The sequence below is a fragment of the Macrobrachium nipponense genome, chromosome 2 (genome assembly GCF_015104395.2).
Source record: "Macrobrachium nipponense isolate FS-2020 chromosome 2, ASM1510439v2, whole genome shotgun sequence".
Classification (NCBI taxonomy): Eukaryota; Metazoa; Arthropoda; class Malacostraca; order Decapoda; family Palaemonidae; genus Macrobrachium; species Macrobrachium nipponense.
This window is the reverse complement of record NC_087201.1, coordinates 120,834,509-120,858,052: the sequence shown is the minus strand read 5'-3', so window position 1 is coordinate 120,858,052 and position 23,544 is coordinate 120,834,509. Positions and strand designations below refer to the sequence as shown.

Below are 23,544 nucleotides of genomic sequence, written 5' to 3'. Positions count from 1 at the left end.
AACATTTTAATTATTATGAATTTTACGGGCAAAAAATTATAAGTAAAGTGTACAGTCAATCAACCATATTCGCAGGTGATAAGGACCGCAACCTCCTGTGATTACCGGAATTCCACGATATATTGAATCCCCTCTCTATAACCCCTTATACCATACTGTGTGATTTGCTCCTTCCAGCCAATAGCTGTCGTCGTTAGAGGGAGAGAGAGAGCGGAGGGGTGAACTGAGTACATACCTTAAACTTAAACGCTTATAACCACTCATTTTAATAGATCAAACAAAATTATACCTAAGATTATTATCCTATAAAATACTTTGATATCATTTCAAAGTCATCTTACATTTTTATCCTTGAAAATAATATGGCTCACAGATACTTGTGAAAACTAATTAAAGTATACCCCTGAGAGAGAAAGAGAGAGAGAGAGAGGGAACAAAAATACATATGCACATTGAAAATGCATATTTAATATACACAATTAACAGAACTACACAAAGGAAAATAAAGATAAATTCACAAAACTTATTATAAGAATATACAGTAGTATCAGCAAACATTGAACTAAAATCAATCATTAGAAAAAAGTGAAACTCCCTTAAAAACCATCGGAGCTACAACCCATTTAGCAACTAGCAGCGCTAAATCCTGCTCTTAATATTTGAAAATTAGTACATTCATTCTCTTATCATAAATGTATTCAGTCACAAAAATGAAATTAGAATAGTGCATATAGTAATTAGTGAATATTGCTCTATGAAAAAATCTGCAAAGTAGTGAGTTTCCCTGCAATATGTTTTGGGGGTATGTTACACCTAAAAAACTGCAAAGTACTGAATCTGCAATTATGTAGACCTTTCCTCCTTTTTCTCTTTGAAACATATGTGAATAATAGAATTTGTTAAGAGTGTGGAATTGTTAAAATTATTTTAACAGTCTAAAATGTTTAGTTTTATTTTGATCTCCTCCACAAAGATCCTGGTTACAGTTGTCCTGTAGAGTATCTCTGCAAAGCTGGCATTAATCATTTCTTTCTTATATTAACGCTAGTTTTAGTCATTAGTCATTCTTGAGAAAGGTCAGGTGGGAAAAACTAAATTTGTTCCTAAGGAAACACAAACTATCACCTTTTATATAGGAGCATCCTTCACCCTGAGCTAGAAACAGTCATTAAGTGGTGGTTGGAGGTAGTGAGTGTGGGAATACCCCTCTCTTGCATGCTGTCTCCAAGCACTTTTTCTTTTGCCTCCATCAGATGAGGTCATTTTTCTATGCTCATTCATTGGCCTTCTTTTTTATGCCAAAACCTCATTCAAAAAGTCAACATAATGAAGAAATACAGTATTATAAAAATATATATCTAAATTTTAAGTAAAGGGACCCATAGAGTAACACATAGGAAGGAAGATTAATTCAACAATTATTAGATGATGATGATGACGCAAACAAAACGACTCCAATTTTATGGGGAAGTTTTTAGCAAAATCCTAAATGGGTAAAGAGAGGATTAAATCAATATAAAGAACATTTTGAACACAACCACAAGTGAAAATATATCAAATCAAACTGAAATAATACAGAACAACTTGCAAACCATTTGGAGATCTCTTGGCTGCAGTATCATGGTTTAGTAATACTGTACTATATTGTGTTTTTTTCTGTTGGATGACACTTGCACCAAAATTTCTAGATCCTTGGATATGATGTATTGGTTAATTCCCTAGTCAGAGCTCTTTTAGACCATGAAAATTTCCCAGAGAGCTCAGAAAGTCTTCACAGTACTGTATGGTTAGTCAGTTTTATCAAGCAATGGATTTTTGGCAGTTTAATCTACTTACATATTTTGGAACTAGTACAACTATATGAGTAAATTTTACGTATGTAACTTACCAAGTACGTAATTCTGTTGCCTAAACTTTCAATCGCCGGCAGAATAAATTTTGAAATTCGCAGTAATGCTAGTTTGTATTGGCTAATTGGCCCCTCCAACTTTCAGTGTAAGGAAGGAACAACACAGTTGAGTCATCAATAGTTTTTTGCCGGCTCTCTACTAAAGTTCAGTTGTGAGCAGTCAGCTTGATGTTCATTTTTGCCTATTTCTCCATCCGTATTTTTCTTCCTTTGGTGATGTATTGGTAGCTTTTAGCTTTGTATTTGTCAGATTTTCTGTTAGATTCTTTGGTAGCAAGACTTTATAAATGGAACTGACTTTTATTGACTTGTACTTTAGTTAACATGTTATCATGTCTGATTCAATTGCAACTAGCATACGGTATTGCAGCCAAGACTAACAAAAGCCAAATACCATTCACACTCTATGTGTACACAATGTAGGGGACAGATGTGCTCCATTAATTTGACCTGCAATGAGTATTCTGACTGGGGATGCCAAAAAATTTAGTGAATTAGTATCACATTTAAATTAATTTGACAAGGACAGGTGTAAAGTGGCCGCTAGAGCCAACAGTAGAACAGTGGGGAATAAGACTTTAGATAGTTTTGTTAAGTCTTCTGTAGATGTTCCCATAATTTTTTTACCCGCTCCTTCTTTGTTCCCCCATTCCTAATACTTTTAACTAATCAACCTGCTCCTTTACCCAGCTCCTTCGCTTCAGACTCCAACCACCTTGCCAGCCTCAAGGTCAAAATGAATTGTAATTTTGACCAGAAGATTGGTCTAATAGTGGACTTAGTGGCTCAGTTGGGCAAAATCAGTAAAATTCCTTATGGACAAAATGGATAGTAAGAGTGTTGGTGAAGTAACCGTGGAGGAGATGCCTGTTCATCCTGCTAATGCTTCTAAGCAAAGGTCACTGGATGTACTCCCTACACATGGAGCAGTCATATTGGAAGCCCAAGGGAGGTCACCTGAGCTCCCACTTGCTCCTGAGTTCCCATTTGCACCCATGCTGAATTTGGGGATGGATGTGCCTCTGGTGCCTGAGCGCTCTTTAGTGCCTGAATACTCTCATTCGCCTGACCATGTTACAGTTGAATGCACCGATCAGTCTAGGGAGTGTTTTGCATGGTCTCGGATGGCTGTCACTAGATGCCAGGCGTTTGGCATCAGCCACTTCAGCTTTGTTTCCTCATCCCTCACTTCCTACTGACGACACTGTGGACCCGTCGTTAGCCCTGATTCAGTGACAGCTTGCCATCATCATGAATTTACTTAAGGAGGCGCCCTCAACAGGAGTAGTGCGCATGGCTCCTCAGACACCTGTGGACTCACTCTTATCGCTGATGTCCTTGAAAGAAGAGGGTGATATTGGCGGAGTAGATCAGAACTCTACACCTTCGGCTTATACAGCCTTGATGAATTATTAACTGCAAGTATTCCTGGGGTTTTTCTCTGCAGTAGCTCTGTCTTCCCCATCTTTGACTTTATTTGCAACAGGCCAAGTTACTCCACTAAACTTCTAAGATGGTGTTCTCATCCTCTGCTAGGAAGGCAGTTAATGATCTTGAGAGCTGGCTTTTAGAGAAGAGAGAGCAAGGAAAGTCATCTTTTGAATACTCTTCTTCTTGTTTGGTATGTTGGAGATACAATGCATATTGAAGCTCCTTCTCTGAGAGTGGCTGCCCTGTCCTAGGGAAACTTCTCTGGGCTCATTAATTCATCTTGAAGGTCAGCCTTTGCCTCCGCCAAAGTAATGTTCTCCACTACTGAATTAGATCATGTTCCTTAGAATTTATTCAAGATTTTTGAAGTTATAAGTTTTCTAGATTGGGCTGTTGGGGCTTTAGCTAGAAAAATTAAGTGTGTCCTGTCTTACACTAATCAAGGTATTAGAGATGACACACAAGGCACTGTTTCTCTCTTTGCAATGGGTGTGGTCAAAAAGAGAGCTTTGGTGTTTTTTCACCTCTAAGAACATCACAGACTCTCAGAATCAGCATGGTTTTTTGACCTCTCGATCGTCAACACCTCTTTTGTGTTCATATTCAGATGATGTGAAATATACAAATGTAAATGATGACATGTATGTTGCTTGTGCTTTAGGTAAGCAATCAAGGCAAGGTTTTCCATGTTCAATCTCACCCAAAGTTTCAGAGGTCTTAGATCTTGAACATGCAGGTCTGTGTGGGCCACTTCCTGAGAGTTTTGGTGGAGCCAAGTATGTGTTCACAATTGTTGATGATTATTCTAAGTTTGTCAGTGTTTATTTTTTAGTGATTAAGAAACAAACCAAGGACAGAATTATGGAATATGTTGCTCAATGTGAAACTCAGAAAGGAAAAGTACTGAAGATTTTCAGATCTGATAATGGAGGTGAATTTATGAATAATGATTTATGTTCTTTTTTCAAGAGCAGAGGATTGTACAACAGAGATCTGTTAGATATACCCCAGAGCAGAATGGTGTTGCCGAAAGGCAAAATAGGTCAACATTTGAAGCAGCTAGAAGTATGATGTTTAAAGCTCAGTGTTTAAAGAAATTGTGGGCAGAAGCTGTCAATATGGCTGTGAATGTTCAGAACAAAGTACCCCCTACTGATGCTAATAATTGTATTCCTGAGGAGAGATTCACTGGATTGGCTTTGAAATATTCTAATTTGATGAGTTTTTGGTTGTAATGCATATGTGCAGGCACCTAAGCAGGTTAGAGGTGACAAGTTGGATGCAAGAAGTAAGTGTGGTTTTTGTTGGGTATGACAAAGAGAGCAAAGGGTATTGCTTGATTGATCCTGATAAACCAAAGGGTATTTCTGTTGAGCATAGTGTTAAGTTTGCTGAAGGTAAGTTTACTCCTTGCTATGAGGGTGTGACAGATGTAAGTGATGTTGTTTGTTCTCCAATGGCTGATTTAGTTAAGGGAAATGATGTGGAGGAAGTTCTTGTTGAGGAGGAAGAAGTTGAGTTCCATGATACTGAACATGGCGACTTTGAGGGGGGAAAATGTAGGTAAGAGAATTAGTGGGGAAAATAATGAAAATATTGATGAAAATGTGCAAAACAGGAGGTACCCCCTTAGAGGCAGAAAAAGGAAAGTTTCCTGATTTTGAGATGTATACAGCATTTCTGTGTTGTATTGTTGTGTTTGATGATCACTTTCAACCAACCAAATACTGTTAGTCAGGCCCTGAAAGGCAAAGATAGTATTTACTGAGAAAAAGCGGTGAAATGAAGAGATTCAGTCTTTCTTAGAAAATAATGTGTGGGATCCTGTTGAGAAGCCTGTTGGTAAAAATGTTGTAAAATGTAAATGGGTTTTTAGGATTAAGCAGAATTTTGATGGGGATGTTGCTAAATTCAGAGTTAGACTGGTAGCTATTGGATGTTCACAGAAATATGGTAGTATTGATTTTTTAGATACCTATGCCCCAGTTATTAGATACAGTATACTGAGACTTCTTTTTTGCTTACTGTTAAACTTGATCTGCAAATTCACTATGTAGACATTTCTACAGCCTTTTTAAATGGTGACCTAAAAAAGGAAATAAATACTATATGCCAACCTGAAGGTTTGTAACGGATAGTGGTAAAGTGTGCAAACTGAATAAGGTAGTGTATGGACTCAAACAAGCAAATAGATGTTGGTATGAGAAAGTGCATGTCATTCTAGTTGGAGTTGTAGTTCCTTATTGGCTGAGTGGTTTTCGCACTTGCCTACCAATCTGGTGGTCTGTAGTTAGATTCTCGGCTCTGCTAATGTGGAATCAGAGGAATTCATTTCTGGTGATAGAAATTCATTTTTCTATAATAATGTGGTTCGGACCCCACAATAAACTGTAAGTCCCATTGCTAGGTAGCCAATTGGTTCCTAGCCTCGTAAAAATATCTAATCCTTCGGGCCAGCCCTAAGAGAGCTGTTAATCAGCTGTGGTCTGGTAAAACTAAGATATACTTACATACTTCTAGTTGGCGTTGGCTTCAAACAATCTAAGTATGAGTCATGTGTCCATGTGTGGAAGAAAGGAGCCAAACTTGTCATTGTTGCACTTTGTGTTGATGCTTTTTTCATATCCAGTTAATTACTTTAGACAATTCAATGATAGTTATGGTAAGGAGCACTGGCATGCTGTTCTAAAGATTTTCAGATATCTAAAAGGAACTATGGAGTTTTGAATTATTAAAAATCTGAAAATGATGTGACAGGTTTGTGTGATGCATCTTTTGCAAATGACTTGGGAGAAAATCTGCGTCAGGATATGTTTTTAAACTCTAATGGTCCTATTAGTGGGGAGAGTAGAAAGCAGGAAGTGACAGTATTATTGAGTACTGAAGCGGAGTTTATAAGTATACTCATGCGCGTAAAGAGGCAGTATTTTTGAGAGGTTTTCTTTTTAAGTTAAGTACTTGTAGATCTGGAAGTATTTTGATGTATAATGATAATATGAATGCACTGAAGTTGACTGAGCATGAAGGCTTTCATGCTAGAACTAAACATATTGGTGTGATGTATCATTATGTATTGAAGAAGTGTACCTGTGCCGTATGTCAGCCAAGGATATGTTGACTGAAGTACTGACTATGGGTCTAAATACACAAAGTCATGTCAAATGTATAAAGGAAATGAGAATTGGGTAACATGAATATCTTGATGAAGGGAGTATGTTGTGAGTTTGCACCAGTTTGTATTGCTGTAATCTGTGACATGCATTTTTTTTTTTACGAGGCCCACATTGCAAACCCCTTTGTATCCGTTAGACCTGAATAAATCCTTGCCATAGGAAGATGTGTTTCATCGTTCTGCCTATATCCTTGGAAACTTAATAGTATCCAATTACTCAATTAGCCCCATATCACCACACATATGAGGTTCTTTCAGTTTTATCTTCGACCAGCTGGGGAGAACTCTTCCAGTTTCCTTCATATTTCCCATCTTTCAGATCAAGGAGGATCTCCTATGGTGAAAATCAGACAACAGACTTTCAGAGGGAAGTCTCTCCTTCCTTTGAGCCCCAACCTAGACATCTATGCGGAAGCATCAAATCTAGGTTGGGGGGCTCTCCTAGGTGACCAAGAAGTATCAGGGAAGTGGTCTCAGGATCAAATCGCACTTCAACTTGAAGGAACTAATAGCAATTTATTTAGGACTCCAGTATTTTGCAAAGAAAGTCCACAAACAGACAGTGATGGTGCAAGGGGGGATTCATTCTTTTCCCCTTTGCAAGGCAGCAAGATCTCTCCTCCTTTGGGCAAAGCACAACCATTACAAAGCTGGTGACCCAGTTCATCCAGATGGTCTGAGTTATTGCAAGTAGGTGCTCCCCACAGAGTGGACTCTACATCGAGAGGTGTGCAGTGACCTGTGGAGACTGTTGGGGAGACCTCTCATAGATCTTTTTGTGACCTCCAAAAACAACCAAATCCAATATTTTGTTCAACAGTCTGGGATCTCCTTGCATTGGCAACAGACGCCATACTACAAGACTGGTCCAACAAAGAAAGTATATGTATGTATATGCTTTCCCGCCATTCCAAATGATATGGGAAGTAATCAGCACGTTACACAATTATTTGGATGTGACAATGACCCTAGTGGCCCCATTCTAGCCAACACAGGAATGGTTCCCAGACCTCCTAAGGCTACTGACAGACTTCCCAAGATTGTTATCTATAAGGCCCAGTCGTTCTCAGACAGCCCCATTTCAGACAGTTTCAACAGTCATGAAACTCCTTAGATAGTAGGGGCTTTCAAGAGTAGTTTCGGCTGCTATTGCAGAATGTAGACGTTCTTCATTGGCCAAAGTTTATCAGGCCAAGTGGACAGTCTTCAGGGCCTTGTGCAGATGTCATAATGTCTCAACTTCTAAGACATCTGTAATAGATACTGAGGAAGATACTGTGGAATTCTTTCTGTACCTCACGACATCTAGAGGCCTCTCATTGTCAACAGTTAAGGAATACAGAGCAATGCTGAACTCAGTTTTCAGACATAGAGTCGTGGATCTGTCCTCCAATCCAGATCTTTCCAACCTAATCAACTCTTTTAATACATCCAAACCCAAGGAATCAGCAACTGTCTCATGGAATTTGGATGTAGTCTTGAAATGGCTCTCTGGTCCTCGTTTTGAACCTGTGCGTTCTTCTTCATCACAAGACATTACGTACCAGAAAGACCCTCTTTCTTTTAGTATTGTTGACAGCTAAGCAGGTCAGTGAAGTACATGCTATAGATAAAAGAATTGGATTTTCCCAAAGGGATGCAGTTTATTCATTCACCCTGGGATTTTTAGCAAAAAATGAGAACCCAGCCAAGCCTTGGCCATGTTCCTTCATTATTAAAAGTCTGTCGGAAATCCTGGGCCCTGAAGAGGAAGAGAGTTCTGTGCCCAGTAAGAGCCCTGTGGTATTACTTCCATAGAACAGAGAAAATTGGAGGCCCTTCAAGTAATCTTTGGTGCTCAGTGAAGGATCCATCTCGCACCCTTTCTTCCTAAGAGATCTGATAACCAAATCTCATTCTTTGTTTGAAGAAGCAGTCATACCTTCCTTCAAAGCCAAAGCTCACAAAGTAAGAGCCATTGCAACTTCATTAGCCTTCAGGTATACTAGTTTATCCTTACCCTCCATTTTACAAGTGACTTATTGGAGATAAAAGTCAGTATTCACTACCCATTATCTTCATGATGTAGAAATGACTTACAATGATTGCAGTACCTTGGGTCTGTTATCAGTGGATGGTATGGTGTTGGGGATGAGGCGTTAGAAGTCTTGCAACATTCCTATCATTTTGCCTTGAACTAACATGTTGAGTTCGAGGGAAGACTGGGGATACGGTGTACGTGGAGTACCTACTAGTATCGGTGTTTTTTATGGTTGGGTGTTAATTTAATACTTGGTGTAGGTATTTATAGCTGGTTGATTGGTTTGTTGGTACTGCGGCCTGGTTTTGTTTGTATTGTTATGTAGAGGTGTGTCGGGCTGCTTCGCCAAACCGTACACAGATAAGATTAGCAACAGCTAGAGGCAGTATCTACCTTCAACAGCTCTTGTACCAGGTAAGGAACAACAAGCATTGATACAATGCTAACAATTTCATATTCTGCAACTCATTATCATCAATAATGTATGTGAATAGAAAGAGTCTATTTTTTCCCACCTCCAGTTCAATGTGGGATTCAGCAATAATTGCTTGGTAAGTTACTTACATAAAAATGGCATTTTTATAATAAAATAAAATTTTATTTATACTTACCAAGTAATTATGAATCATAGCCTTCCCTCCTCCCCTCATATGGATGTAAGGGCAGAAAACAATTGACAACTCAGCTGTGTTGTTCCTTCCTTACCCTGAAAGTGGACCGGGCCAATTAAGCTACACAAAATAGTTTTACTACGAATTTCAAAATTTAAGCTGCTGGTGAGTGAAACTTTAGGATATATAATTACTTGGTAAGTATACATTTTTATTATAAAAATGTCATTTTCATGTAGTATATATACATATCCTAAAAAGGCTATGCTACTTTGCTATATTTATTTATTTCTGAACTGTTGTGTATAGTACATTACTTTTAGTATTTTTCTTCTCTCAGGAGTTGTGTTTAAGCATGCCCTACTATAGAGGTTTGCACTGCAACTTGAGTGATGAAGAATTTTACAGAAGGATACATACCCATATTGGATAATGATTATCATAAGATTTATAACATATAAGTTGTGTTGAATTCTCGTTTTTCCTTTCTTAATTTTATTTTCTCTTACAGATAAGAGGACCTACAGATGCCAGTAACTTTGACTCCTACCCTCGTGATGTTGAAGTTCCTAGTGACGAGCTCAGTGGTTGGGATCTAGATTTTTAAGAATTTACTATGTAAAATTGCACTTTCAAGTTGAGAGTAAACTGCAAAAGTAAATGTGACGTATTTAATATTTCACACAAAGTAGTACAGCATAGCTTTCACAGAGAAGTGGTACTTTTAGATTAAAAAGATTTTCAATTTTTATTTGAAATTATTACAGATACAGTAATAAGAAATGTTTATTGCGCTTAAGGTACATTGTGTGATGATCTTGACATTGCAATATTCACTTTGAAAGCTTGCTGATGTTTTGAAGGCAAATATATACCAATGAAAAGATGGGCCCTATGCTACCTTAATGTTATCTTGGTATCTGGACTAGATGAAAGTGTGAAAATTTCTTATTAGGAAAAACTTTTTTTTCTCTCTGAAATAACCATCTAATGATAAAGCTGACCTCTTGAACACTTTCATACAAACTTTAAAAGTATTTGGTCCTGGAATGTTGCTCGAAATGTTTGAAGTTTTTTTAAAGCATCACCCTTATTTATCACACATTATATAATACAGTACTTGATTTGTCCAAGGCCATTTTCATTATAACACTGATATTTATGTAGTACACTTTTATACATTACAGTATGTAATTGTAAAATTGTGTGAAAACCAGAGTACACCAACATCTGTTTCAAACTGGTAGTTCATTTAGAGAAGTCCGTAACATGAATGACTATGTACATTTGTAAAAAGATGTAATATTCTCTTTGTAGAATAATATATACAGCATTATGCTGTATGTGTATGACCTTAGGTTTTGTCATGTCATTATACTGTAATCGCTTCATAATGGTGCCTTTTGAAAGACTCTCAATTTGAGGATCTGACATTTTTAGTCAATGTATTAATTTTGAGGTCTTTTAAACATATTGTTCACATAATGATTTACAAACAAGTGCATAATTTTCAGCATAGTTTCATGTACATCATTGTATATGAAAGTCTCTTGGCAGATGCAATTTCAATTGTTTTTTTTTTTTAATGGAGGGAACTTTGGCATTTGGATATCAAAATGAAGATGAAACATTCTTTAGCATTAGCACAGCTTTATCTGAATACTGTATTTTCATGGGTAACCTCATTAATTATTTACTTGTTGTAACCCAGCAAGCAACAATGCTCATTTGCCTTTAAAAGTATGTTGAATGAAATTACTTCAAATGCATTCAAATCAAATTAATTGGTCCAACAATAGGTTTAAAGTTTATTGTATTTCAACTATAAAGTGATCACTGGGAAATATTCCGGTTTAGGTGCTGGATATAAAAGCCATGAGCAATTATCCTGTAGGACTTAGCCTAAAAGACTAATTTCCATAAGTGACAGGTACACAGCTAGCTTTCCTCAGGTATATATGACATTAGGCACTCACCTCTAAATGTGAAGAATGCATTCCTGTGCTTGATATTTAATTAAGTTACATGCCTTAATCTTTTATGTGATCACTGACTGAACTTAATATTGCATTGCTATTTAAAATAATAATACTTTACACTATTAAAATTCAGTATTTAAATTTGAAAGATGTGAGGAATAGCTTTTTAAATACAGTATACAGTATACGTACTGGTATTTATATTGCTCCAAACAGTTCCTATTAGTACATGAATTATATTACTGTACTTTAAGCTGATCTTGGCAAAAGACTGAGCACATTTCACAATTTACATAAACCAGTATTCATTTCACCATTTTTCAGACATGTCTTCATGATATGTAGTTAGTATGCATTTCATGGTCTGCTAATAGGAAATTTCTCTCCTATAAGCATAAAACTGCCTAATTACTTAAAAAATACAATATCTTTGTAGTTCCTGAATTTTAACAGAAACTTTGTGAAGTATAGTACATAGTGCAAGTATTTTTCAGGGAACTAAGAGGAATTATAACTTGTTGGTTACTTATAATAATACGTGAAGAAATTTATTGAAAGTTTATAAAGTACTTGTTTTATTCAGGTTTGTGAAATAAATCTGAAATTCTACCATTTAAACTGATTTGTTAGATGTATTGCACTTTGCATAATGGTACGTATTAATTTTTAATTTAAATGATGCTTTTGGCATTGGGTGGTGTTAAAATTTATATCTTCAGGCATTGTGGTCTGGTTAACTTATCTTCAGTGGATTTAAAGCTGCTCAGCATTAGTTTGAACTACTGTAACATGCAAGGGTCCTGCCAGCTACTGAAACTTTTATCTGTAATTAATGATGCTTTTTATCTATTCATATACAGGGTTTGCAAAAGTTTGTGTTACAAAATCAATACAATTAACTCTTCAAAACAGAGTTATAAATCCAGTACACTATTAATGATTATACTGAACCATACTTTGGAATGTATATTAGATATGGGGTTAGGGACAGACTGTAATCCTTTAAGACACTGCAATTTATGCTTAATTTTTCTCACAAGAAATTAATTTTCTCTCAAGAAGTTTGCTGGAATTTGGATGACCATTACTATTCACTCCTGAACCAATCTCTATTTCTTGGTGATTTGTAAATACCATTTATCATAAGACTGGTGCTTATTAAATCATGTCAATCTCACTTCACATTGACAAACTAGTGCACTTAGTAATTTTCTCATATGTATATACTGTACTGTATTGTCATTAACTGTCCACTTACTTTATAGTTCAAGAAATCATGTTGATTTTTCACTCTTTCATATATGCTTAGTTACACTTAATGTTGTAATATATTATACTGCTTGTGGTGATGTAAATTTCATATTTATACAGTTTGATAAAACAAGCCTCTGTTTTAACATTTTGTTAATTATTTCTGTACAGCTTGAGGTTCAAATAAGTTTTACTTATCTTGTTTAATCATAATTACATTTGACAGTGAATACATTGATTGCTGAATATGTTACTAAAACAATATGTTTATGTTGCATAATGTCAAAATTCTACACATCAAATGTTTGCTTAATGACAAAATTTTACACATCAAATGTCAAATCTAAATACAAGAGAACAATTTAAAAATTATCACAAGAAAAATCTTCAACCCACTCTTTGTTCCTGAATTTTAGACTGCCCTGTTCAATCTACGTGATAATACACTTTCAACTCAAATCTTAAGCATCTTCCACAAAATCAGAATTGTCTCGTGAGTTTTCAGCAAACTCAGGATTTTAAAAAATTCTTTGCTAATAGATTTTCTGTTTGATTAAATTTCTTTTCACGATTATTTAACTAGAAATCCAAGGATGTCAATCAAATTTATGTAACAGGGCAATCCAAGGTTCTCAGAGTTAGAGAGCAAAAACTTTGAGTGTATAAGATGTTGAAAATAGCCAAAGTCACTTTTGCACAAGATAAGCTTTAAGGATGTGTATGTTAGGATAATTAATATGCATTTAATTTTAGTGCAGTGTTATATTCTATGGTTTCATTGCTAATCATTTTAAGATAGATGGATCACAGCATCTATGTTTATTGTGTCCTGGAAATGTAAGCCTTATTTGTTTCAGATCCTCCTTTCTCCTGCAAGTTTTGAGTTTGTTTGGATCTAAAATCACTCATTGTAAATACTATATTAAAATTAATAATACCCTTGCACTTACTATAACTGTAAGACTTCCTGACATTTGAGCTGCGAAACATATACAGTAGCAGTCACAAATTGTGGATAAGTAAATTCTTGCTTTTTTTTTTTTGTATGGTGTGAAATTCCTCTCATAAGTGACAACATGAGAGCGAAAGCCTTTATAAGAATTATCAGTAGAATGTAATTAAACCTTTGGTTTTTCAATACATATTACCGTCTCGCCTAAACTCACTTTAAATTCTTATACTATGTACTCACAGGAAATGACCTTCACATGATAACATGTTTTGACCATTTTGAATAAAATAATTTGATTAAATAAGAAATCACCACAAAGAATAATGTAATCTTTTTTAACAGTATAGTAAACAATATCACACCAGTAGCTCTTGTATGACAATCACACAGAGTCTGTTTCCCCATAGTCTTTTCTAATATTTGAATCCTTTATACATCCTCCTTAATCATTACATTTGTCTCTCTCCAACCCTCATCCTAGTTTGGTATGGAAGCAATCTTGAGGAAGAATTCCCAATTCATGTAGTACAGTATGTCTAAGATTATACTGGTGCTAAATAATACTACAGTTCATACAGTTCCCCATAAAAAATGCAGTTATCCCTTACTCCCATGACTGCCAACATTCAAATACGTATATTTCTTCCCAAGTAAATTTACCAGCAGTTCACTGACCTTCAGAAATCCTAATCACCAAATTATAATACAGTTACCATTCAAATAATCTTTCAAATATGGTAGTTTCCAGTGTAGCTTTAAGTATATCAACCTCATGGGAAACTTAACATCAAATTAACACTTTACAAGTATGTGAGTACTGAAGTTCCCATTTCTATTTTATTAGCAAATTAAAATTCCCCCCAAAAAAAAATATAATATTATATATATATATATATCAATATATATATATATATATATATATATAATATTATATATATATATATATTTCCACTTTAAAATTCACTAGCGGTCAAATTACCTTTCAGACACCCCATGGGCAATATAGTTTCAAAGAACAAGGTTCTCGGTATAAATTCATCTGAAATTGGATGAAATATTTAATATCCCATTAGTATTTCATCAGCAGTTGTGGTCTTCATTTATCCTGCACAGCTTGATAAATTCTACCAAGAAGCATAGGATTCTTCAGATACCTTATAGAATATAGAATATTTGTATGCCCTTGTAAATTCTTTTGTTCACACTAACCTCACCAGCAACCAAATTGCTTAAAAAACTCCTCGTTAGGTCACTGTAGTGTTAGTGAAAAATGGTACTTGAACATAGACCTTATTGTTTCCCTGTCTTTCAGAAGTTTTAAGAGTTACAATGGCTTCATTTAAATCTGGTTAAGATTTAAGTACATTCATTTGTATGAATAAGGAAACGCTTTACACATGTTCACGTTCAATAGCCAACCTAGCCTATTTAAAGCTTCAGTTCTAGTACATTTTAGGTAAGTACTGTTAGTATATAATGCCAGAAATACATTTAGGCATCTTGCAACGTTTTAGTACACTTTTCTTAATATTCATTAATTGTGCTTTGCTTCTATTCATTGGATTGAAAACAGTATTAAGTTGAATGCAAAATGTCACTGGTAGTTTTGTGTCAAAAAAAATTTTTTTTAATATGCACAGTACCTGTATACAAGTGTTCGATAAACACACTATAAATAAAAAAGATTGTTTCACATGATTAATCCACAACACCAAACTTGAAAAATATAATCTTATAAAAAAGTAAATATGAACAAGTTTCTTGAAAATACTGTTGTTAGAATGCTTTAAAATGGTGCATAATTAGTATTCAGTGACTGGGTTAATTTTTCTCTTTTTAATAATCTGTTTCATTTGCAACTTTTCCCTGTTTTAAATATAAGCACACTTCACATTACTACTTATTTTTGTTGGACTGGACATTTAAGCACATTCACCATGCAATACAATTTCTTCATGAATAACAGCATTACTAACTTGTTTATTTATGAAAGTTTTGAGATATTTTTCTCATTTCCATTTTGACAGTTCAGTCTCTCTTGAGATAATTCTCATTTAGAAATATATAACTTAGGAAAGTTTTCTTAATCTGATCAAACACACACACACACACACACACACACTCACTCTCTCTCTCTCTCTCTCTCTCTCTCTCTCTCTCTCTCTCTCTCTCTCTCTCTCTCTCTTTTACTTTTCTCACTTTGGGGATGAAATATAAATGCACTGAAACCTTTGTGCAATGATCTGCATAATAATACATTGTACTCTACTCACATAGTGGACCTCTCCTGTAAAATTTTAGATTAGTCAGTCATTTTGTACTAGAAACACTTTCTTTTCTTCACCAATACAAAGGTCAGTTCTGCCGTCCACAGAATAAAAATAAAAAATAGATACAGACTTGGTCTTTCTTCAATTTTGGTTTTAGTCTCGTAACAGAATAGTGTTCTCTGCTGGAAATTTGTCAGAAAGTGCTACAGATATCTTATGAAAATAAAAATAATACAGTTTCATACGATAACTGTATGTCAATTTTGCATCACTGTTATGCTGAAAACTGCAAAAGTTAAAAATATGCTTGGCAGCCATACAAACCGACTGCTTGCTTAGGAACTGAAAATTAATAGACATTGTATTAACATGATAAACTATGTAGAAAGTTTTCAGAAGTAAAAATAATAAAACACTATATAAAAACATTTTACAGTTGTGTTGGTACACTTACACTCTTTAGAAAATATCAGCATGATGTTAATTGTAAAATGTATGTGAAATATTTCAGTCTAACATTTGTAATCCTCATAAATTAATTGAATTGTAAATCTAGAAGAACAAATATTTTGTGATACTTGATGAATGTAAATCTTACCCTTCTGAACAATCCTAATATACATGACGACCATTTTGTGCCTCTGCTACTGCTGGTGCCTCTGTTCAAGCACTTGCCTGTCATGAGTACTTAGGGTAAGTATATCATAGCTATATATATAAATATATATAAGTATATAAACATATATTTTCCCATGACATCAATTACACAGTCAATTATAATGTTCCATTTAATTTTTTTTTTTCATTTTGCTATTTATGCTATGCTAACTAAATTTGCTAAGTTCATGTAGAGGTAAGGTTTTCTTTGTTAACTCTTTATGACTGAGAAGTACTGACTTTATATGCAATTAAAGATAAGTAACACATCAAACCCAATAGTATTTAACGCATAACGTGTATGTAAATAAAATTTTGTTGTGCAAGTTTGACGTGTTACTTTTCCAAGTATAAAATAAAGGCATCGGCTTTTTCCCAAGTGAGAAGCCCGTGTAGATCTACTTGAATTTGCTGTATAAATATGATAGCTGTTGTTTTATTCTTTTTCAAGCATGCAGAGAAAAATTTAAATAAATAAATCTAACAGGTGCCTCACTGACCTTAATGTGTATGTTACTGTACACCAAAGCTGTACTCTCTTGACCTCATATTTATGCACTGTACAGTAAATCGGAAATGAATAGAAACTGTATGTCGTGTCATTAACCACATACAGTACTAAGTCTGAGTCCTTGCTGTGGTAAATGAGCACCTGTTACATATGTTTTCTCAAGGTTAGTCTTCTCCTTCATAAACTATTTTGTAAAGTCCACATTTAGCTTGAAATTCATGTGTTCCTTTATTTTAAGGAAGTCACTGTTTTACATAATTCTACTTCAGGGTGAGGAATTATAAGATATATGTCTAGTATGTCTGAAGTAATTGTGACAATTACTTTAATAAAAGCTATATTATAAATATTTATCCTTCACCCTAAATATGATGGAGCTTGGAAAAAGAAACCCACAAAATTACTGAGTATAACTTGTTTACTTATAAGTATTTACATAAGGCCTTAAAGTACTCGAGTGTTGAGTAAAATACTATGTAGATACTTACAAGTAAACAACACTCAGTAATTTTATGGGTTTCCTTCTCCATCTTCAGAAGAAAACTGAAAGAAGTTTTTGTTTGGTTCAGTGATGGAGCTTATTATTTTTTTTTTTGATCAGGAGCATTCTAGTTGAAAACTTGAATTGAGTAATAAGTTCTTTTATTTAGATAAAACATACCATACATTCCTCTAGCTATAACTTTGCCATCTCTGCAAAGAGAGAATTTCATAGTTATTTCTAATTGGGATATTAGACTGTACATTCTTAAACACAAGTAAAGGCAAAATTGAACGAGTGAGGATAAGGGAGCCGTTTCATATGAATATTCCGCCTACTACTACTATTTTCTAGGGTTTCTCTGCCCGGTAGTTGGATTACACCAACATCCAAGGAATTGGTACAATGTATAGAGGGTATAAAAGGCTACCTGGAGTTGTAATCTCTATATCAGTACTATAACTGGTTCACTTAAGGTAGATTCTTGAGTGAGCCCTATGCCTACGAGACGTTAGTTTGGCGGCCGCTGATTGGCTGGAAGCTGCCTACCTCCCGGTACCAGCCAATCAGCAACCACCAAACAAACGTCTCGTAAGAATAAGGCTCATCCGAGAATCTACCTTAAGTGAATCAGTTATACACAGTTCGGTGGTCTTCCACCAGGACGGCGCTGTAAAGCCTTGCAGCCATTTTTAAAGGTCTGGTAACCCCCAAATTGAACTGGGATTAGTGCAACTGTGATTTTTTTTATTGTTAATGTTTAATGAGTAAGTGTTTAGCGAATTTTTAGGGTTTAGTAGTAAGTGTTATTGAATGTTTGAGTAAATGTCTAGTTTAGGATTTAGTGAATTTTTGCTGAATGTTTAAGGTTTTGTGAATATTATTGAATCTTTATTATGCAAGTATTCAGTGAATGTTTAGTTAGTTTTTAGGGTTTTAATGAATGTTTAGTGTGTAAGTAATCAATGGATGTTAAGTGAGTGCTTAGTGAATGTCTTATGAATGTTAGTCTTTAGTGAATGTTTACTGTAAGTAATGTTTAGTAAGTTTAGAGTTTAGTGAAAATGTTTTGTGAATGTTAGTGTTTCACCAATGTTTAGTGCATAAGCATTCTGTGAATGTTTAGAGAGTGATTAGGGTTTAGTGAATGTTAAGTGTTTAGTGTGTTTAGGGTTAAGTGAAGGTTTAGTGCATGTTCGTGTTTAGTGAATGAATGTAGAATGTGTATGTTTAGTGACTGTTTAGAGTTTAGAGAAAATGGATTGAGAATGTGAGTGTTTGGGATTTAATGAATGTTTGTGTTTAGTGAATGTTTAGTAAGTATTCAGTGAGTGTTTAGGCATTTAATGTGTATTTAGGGTTTAGTGAGTATTTAGTGTTTAATGAGTGTTTAGGGTATAGTGAGTATTTAGTGTTTAATGAGTGTTTAGGGTTAATGAGTTGTTAGTGAATGTCTAGTATATAGTGAGTACTTAGTGGATGTTTAGTGTTTAGTGAGTGCTTAGTGATTGTGTAGAGTTTAGGATTAAGTGAATGTTTAATGAATGTTTACTGAGTGTTTGTGGTATAGTGAGTATTTCATGTTTTATGAGTGTTTTGTGAGCGTTTGTGTATAGTGAGTGCCTAGTGAGTGATGACTATTCAATGTTTAGTGTTATTGAGTGTGAGTGTATATTAACTGAGTGTTTAGAGAGTGAAAGTGTATTGTGAATGTTATTGTTTAGTTATAGTACATTACTGTTTAGTTAGTGCTTAATGACTGTATGCTAAGAAAGTCCTGTAATTTACGTGAACCAATTATGCTAGACTGCTTAGATCCAAGAGCAGATGCTTTGACCACAATGGTTGGAGGGCTTAGGCCAACTTGTTTTTGTAAGAAAATTTTTCTCTGTGAAATTGGGTCCAGTAATGGTGGTAATAATAATACCAGCAACAATGATAATAATACAAATAGTAAAAATAATATTAATAGTAATAATAATAAGATATTAATAATAGAAAACAGATAAAACTAATAATAGTAATAAAAAAGTAATAAAGTATAGTACCATGAACTGGACCAAGACCTTTCAATATGGCCGCTGGAGGTCACACGTTAGGCAGGGCGATTGCCACTCCAGTGATTGAGGAAAAAAATACAACGGACATTCATCATATTAAATCGTACATTGGTGAAAACTGTTATATTTTTATCTAAATTAAACAGGAAATAATTTGGCAAAATTGTCCCATGTAGTATACTGCTATGTTTCTCCAACCGAGCTGACAAGCGACCATGCTCAGCGCAATTCTTCCTTCCTGGTGCACTCAAAGAACTAGAAAGTATGAGTGGGTGTATGTTTGTAGTCAATGTGTGTCTGTGTAGTCAAGCCATTTAGAATCTAGAAAACCTCGTATCATGATTGGGGCAATATCAGGTATTTATCCACATAAGTTTGCCATCCGTTGGAACAGTCATGTTTAAAGAGTTGTGTAGCCTAACTGTTACTTACCCATTCAGATCATTGTTGCATTCTAATGAGAATCGTTTTGGGTGATTTTTCCAAATTTGCAAAGTGCATTTAGAGTAGTAAGTTTTTACCACTGCGTGTGTAATCCTTAATTATTGTATATTAATGTTTATGTTTGAGTAATCTGTGATGCATCAATTTAATTTCCCTTGTGTTGATAAATTTATTACAGTTTAGTTTCATAATATAGTCATTGTAAAAGACCATTCTCCTTCTATCATCACTCTTCTGATTGTAGATTTTTCCTCTTCGAGGTTAGGCTGTGCTCCCCATAACATCTGGGATTAAACGAATTGTTTAACAGTCCCTAAAATTCGCGACAGAATGTATGAAATATACTTCTTCACCATATCATATAACTAGGACTTGAAGACACAATGAGGCCCCTTTGAAATTGATGAAAAAAGTTTTCTATTTAATCTCATTTGAAAGCACTTCTCAAATTGTAGACTCACACTCGAGCATCCTTATTGGGTCTTCTCTTTTGCACAGGTAAACCCATTTCTTCTTATCTTCGTCATATTGGGGAAACCTAAAGAATCTGATGTTGTTTTCTTTACTCCTCATGGGAAAACAACCAAACACAGCAAAATTATGCGGCTTTGTATCGAAAGCTCCATCAGTGATTGATTCACTACCAAAGTTAACTTAAGTGTGTGAACCGAGTGACTGACTGACCCGTGTCTGACGTCATGCGCACAACGTGACGTATTTTCGACTCAAAGGGAACAGTCAGACACTGGAGGACACCAGTCCACTCCCACTGTCAATCAAGACCATGCCACTAAATACACTCAGTCTCTCTAGTGACCCAGTCCAGGTAGCCATCCCTTTTACAACGATATGGTAAGTATTCCTGCCGAACGTTGACTATTCTTAGGAGTTTCAAACCCATTATAAATAGTCTTGTTCATTGTTTCTTAGGGCAATTATCTCAATTGAGAGCTCATTAAGGATTTCTAGAGCAAAGATGATCTGGTGAGCAATTTAAAGTAGATAGCCCTAGTCCTCTCCTCTGAGGAATGCATATGCCAGACTTGTGATTTAGAAATACATTTGAATGTGATGGTTGGGGTATGAAAGAATTTTGGCATTATTTTATCTTAAACCACTATTGCATTTATGACTTGAAAAATGTAATTTCCCAGTTTTAAAGTGTGCTTTAAATATTTCTGACATTCTTTTAGTTAGGCAGTTGTATTTATAGAGATAGAGAACCCCCTACCCTTATAATGTAGCCTACAATTTTATTGTACTATGGTAAAGCTGGGTTTTCGGATTGGGGAAAACTCAAAACAATGAAACACAAGCATTTTAATCACATTGACTCTTCTCATTAAGATTTAGGTAAGTTTGTGGAATGGTATGCAAGTAATTTTATGCAATAAAGTAAGGACCTGGTACTCTAGGTTAGGCTAGATCATTCACCGAAACGAATGTCTGAAACATTCAAAGAACATAATTATAAAAACAGGGAAATTATATTATTGGAAATTACTGACCAGTCATCCCCCACCTGAAACTTTTGCTGGAGATTACATAAAAAATGCTGGAGATTAAAAAAAAGAAAAAAAACGTACGGGAGATTCATAAGTCCAATAATTCTCAATATATTGCATTTTATCTATCTACTAAGAACATATATGTATAATGTCATGAATAAATACACCAAAATTAAAGAAAAATACATATTTATATCCATGTGACAAAATAACATCGTTTATAGCCTGTAGAACATATTTTTTTAAAGTGTGCCTGGGTACCATATGCATATGTTGCTGACTTAGCTTTCAAAAATAATTCTCTTTTGGTTTATACTCATAGCAAGCCTTATGAGCAAATTCATTCGTTTTACAGGCAATAAGTGATTCTAGTGTTTCTTAAATATCAAGACTGGCTCTCTTCATCAGCTTTACCATGAGGTAAGGTCAGAACTAGCTTGGCAACCTGGCTGAGGAAATAATTATATTTACTGAAAAATAATCATTAGTAACAATTACGAACTTAAACAAATAAAGTGCGGAAGATTTTATCTAAATGCGGGAGTATTGCGGGAAGTATTTTCGAAATTCGGAAGACGGAGGGTTGATAGGTGTGGAATTAATTTTACCCACTGTTAAGGTTAGCTTATATATTGGCGCTGTTATGGAGGAGTAATGATAGTAGTTTAATTTTGGCAACGTCTCCAAAAGTTGTGTGAGAGAGAGAGAGAGAGAGAGAGAGATTGGTGGAAGAATAATGGGAGTGGTTAAATGGCGGTCGGAAGCATGTCTGTTGTGGCGCTCTGTAGAATGTCAGTGGAAGTCTGTTACGAGAGTCGTACTAAGAACCAAGGCAGTTAGTGAATTCACAGAGTTGGTTTGGCAGCACTTGTCCGTTGGTTGTTAGTTGGTTTTGTGGTATTTGATTGATTTTGGTATTGTAAGGTTGTTGGGCGTGTGTCTGTCTGGTTTTGGTGAAGTTGAAGAGGTTGGAGTGCATTTTTGGTGTCTGTGAGTGGTGGTTGGGGCAGTGTTGGTTTTGGTGGGTTGTTGTGCTAGGGGAAGTCGTGTGGTTGTCGTGTTCTTTCGGGCTGTTGGTGTTCGTCTGCAGTGATTTGTCAGTTATTGAGTTGTTGTGGGGTTGTGGGTGGTTGGTTTGTGTTTGGTTGTCAGCGGTGGTTGTGTGTCGGCTAGCCTATAGCCTATATCCAGCGGACAGCACAGCCTAGCCCGCCTAGCCCTGAGTATCAAAAGCCAGAGGTGAGTACCTGTTTGTGTTTTTTTGTTCTGTATGTAGGTATGGGTCAATTGTCCTGCTGTATTTTGTAGTGTAAAGAGGAAAGTGTGATAAAGGGTGGGTTTGGTAGCCAGACAGATTAAGTTTATGTGGGGGAGATTTGCTGCTTGCTCTTAAGGTTGTGATCCCGCCACATTATTTTTTGGCGCCCGAACAGGGACTGCTGGTGTGGCAGCTGCAGGACGATTGGTCTAGGCTAGTGTGTATGAGTGGTGAGAAAGTTTGGGATGGAAGGATTGAGTGAGGTGGAGGGGCTAAAGGAGGAGTTGCGTTTGGCGAGGGAAGCTAAGCAAAGGTTGGAAGTGGAGAATGAGAGGTTAAGGGTAGAGTATGAGGAGCTGAAGAGCGAGTTGGAGGAAATGAGAGGAATGCTAAGGAGTACAAAAGTGGAAATGAAATAAGAAGTGAAAGGAGCAGAAGAGAGAATGGTTGAGAAAATGGACGAAAAATTCTTAGTGATGTTGAATGCAGTGCAGGAGATGATGAAGGGGTTCATGGGAGAGGGGGCTGTAGGAGGTAGGCCTACTAGGTCTTGTGATAGGCCAGAAGTGGTAAAGACATTGGTAGAGCGAGTGGATGAAACTACGAATGACGAAGGTTACTTGGTTGTGATAGGTAAGGGAAAGAAAGGAAAGAGACAGGATAAAGGATAAACCTGATGACAAGAATAAGAATTGGGCTAAGGAAAAGAAGAAGACTAAGGGAAAGAAGGCTAGTAAGGATGACGGACAGGATGAGACCAGGACTGAATACATTGGGGAAAGGGCTGAGAGTGATTTAGATAGCAGTGAGTGGAAACAGGTGGGTAGAAAGAAGGGTGAGAAGAGCGTAATGAGGAGCATGGATGTTTAGTATGGAAGTTGATTCACTGTATTCAGACGAGGTTAAGAGGGATCAGAATGGAAGTAGCAGAAGTGAGAGTGAGAGTGAGCGGGAAGTACGAAAGGTTGTGTATATGAGAGAGATACCTAGACGTGCACAATACGAGGAATATGGTAGTAGGGACATAGGG

The 23,544-nt window shown here is 35.6% G+C and overlaps 1 protein-coding gene across 1 annotated transcript in view; it reads left to right on the top strand.

The window, feature by feature from the left end:
- Window positions 1-17,110, top strand: part of LOC135220952 (cGMP-dependent protein kinase, isozyme 1-like) — a 490,937-nt gene extending 473,827 nt beyond the window's left edge. The window contains exon 15 of the mRNA XM_064258605.1: window positions 9,655-17,110. Coding sequence (XP_064114675.1) covers window positions 9,655-9,750 — 96 coding nt within the window. The 3' untranslated portion in view covers window positions 9,751-17,110. The remainder of the gene's footprint in view (window positions 1-9,654) is intronic.
- Window positions 17,111-23,544: the final 6,434 nt, after the last annotated feature.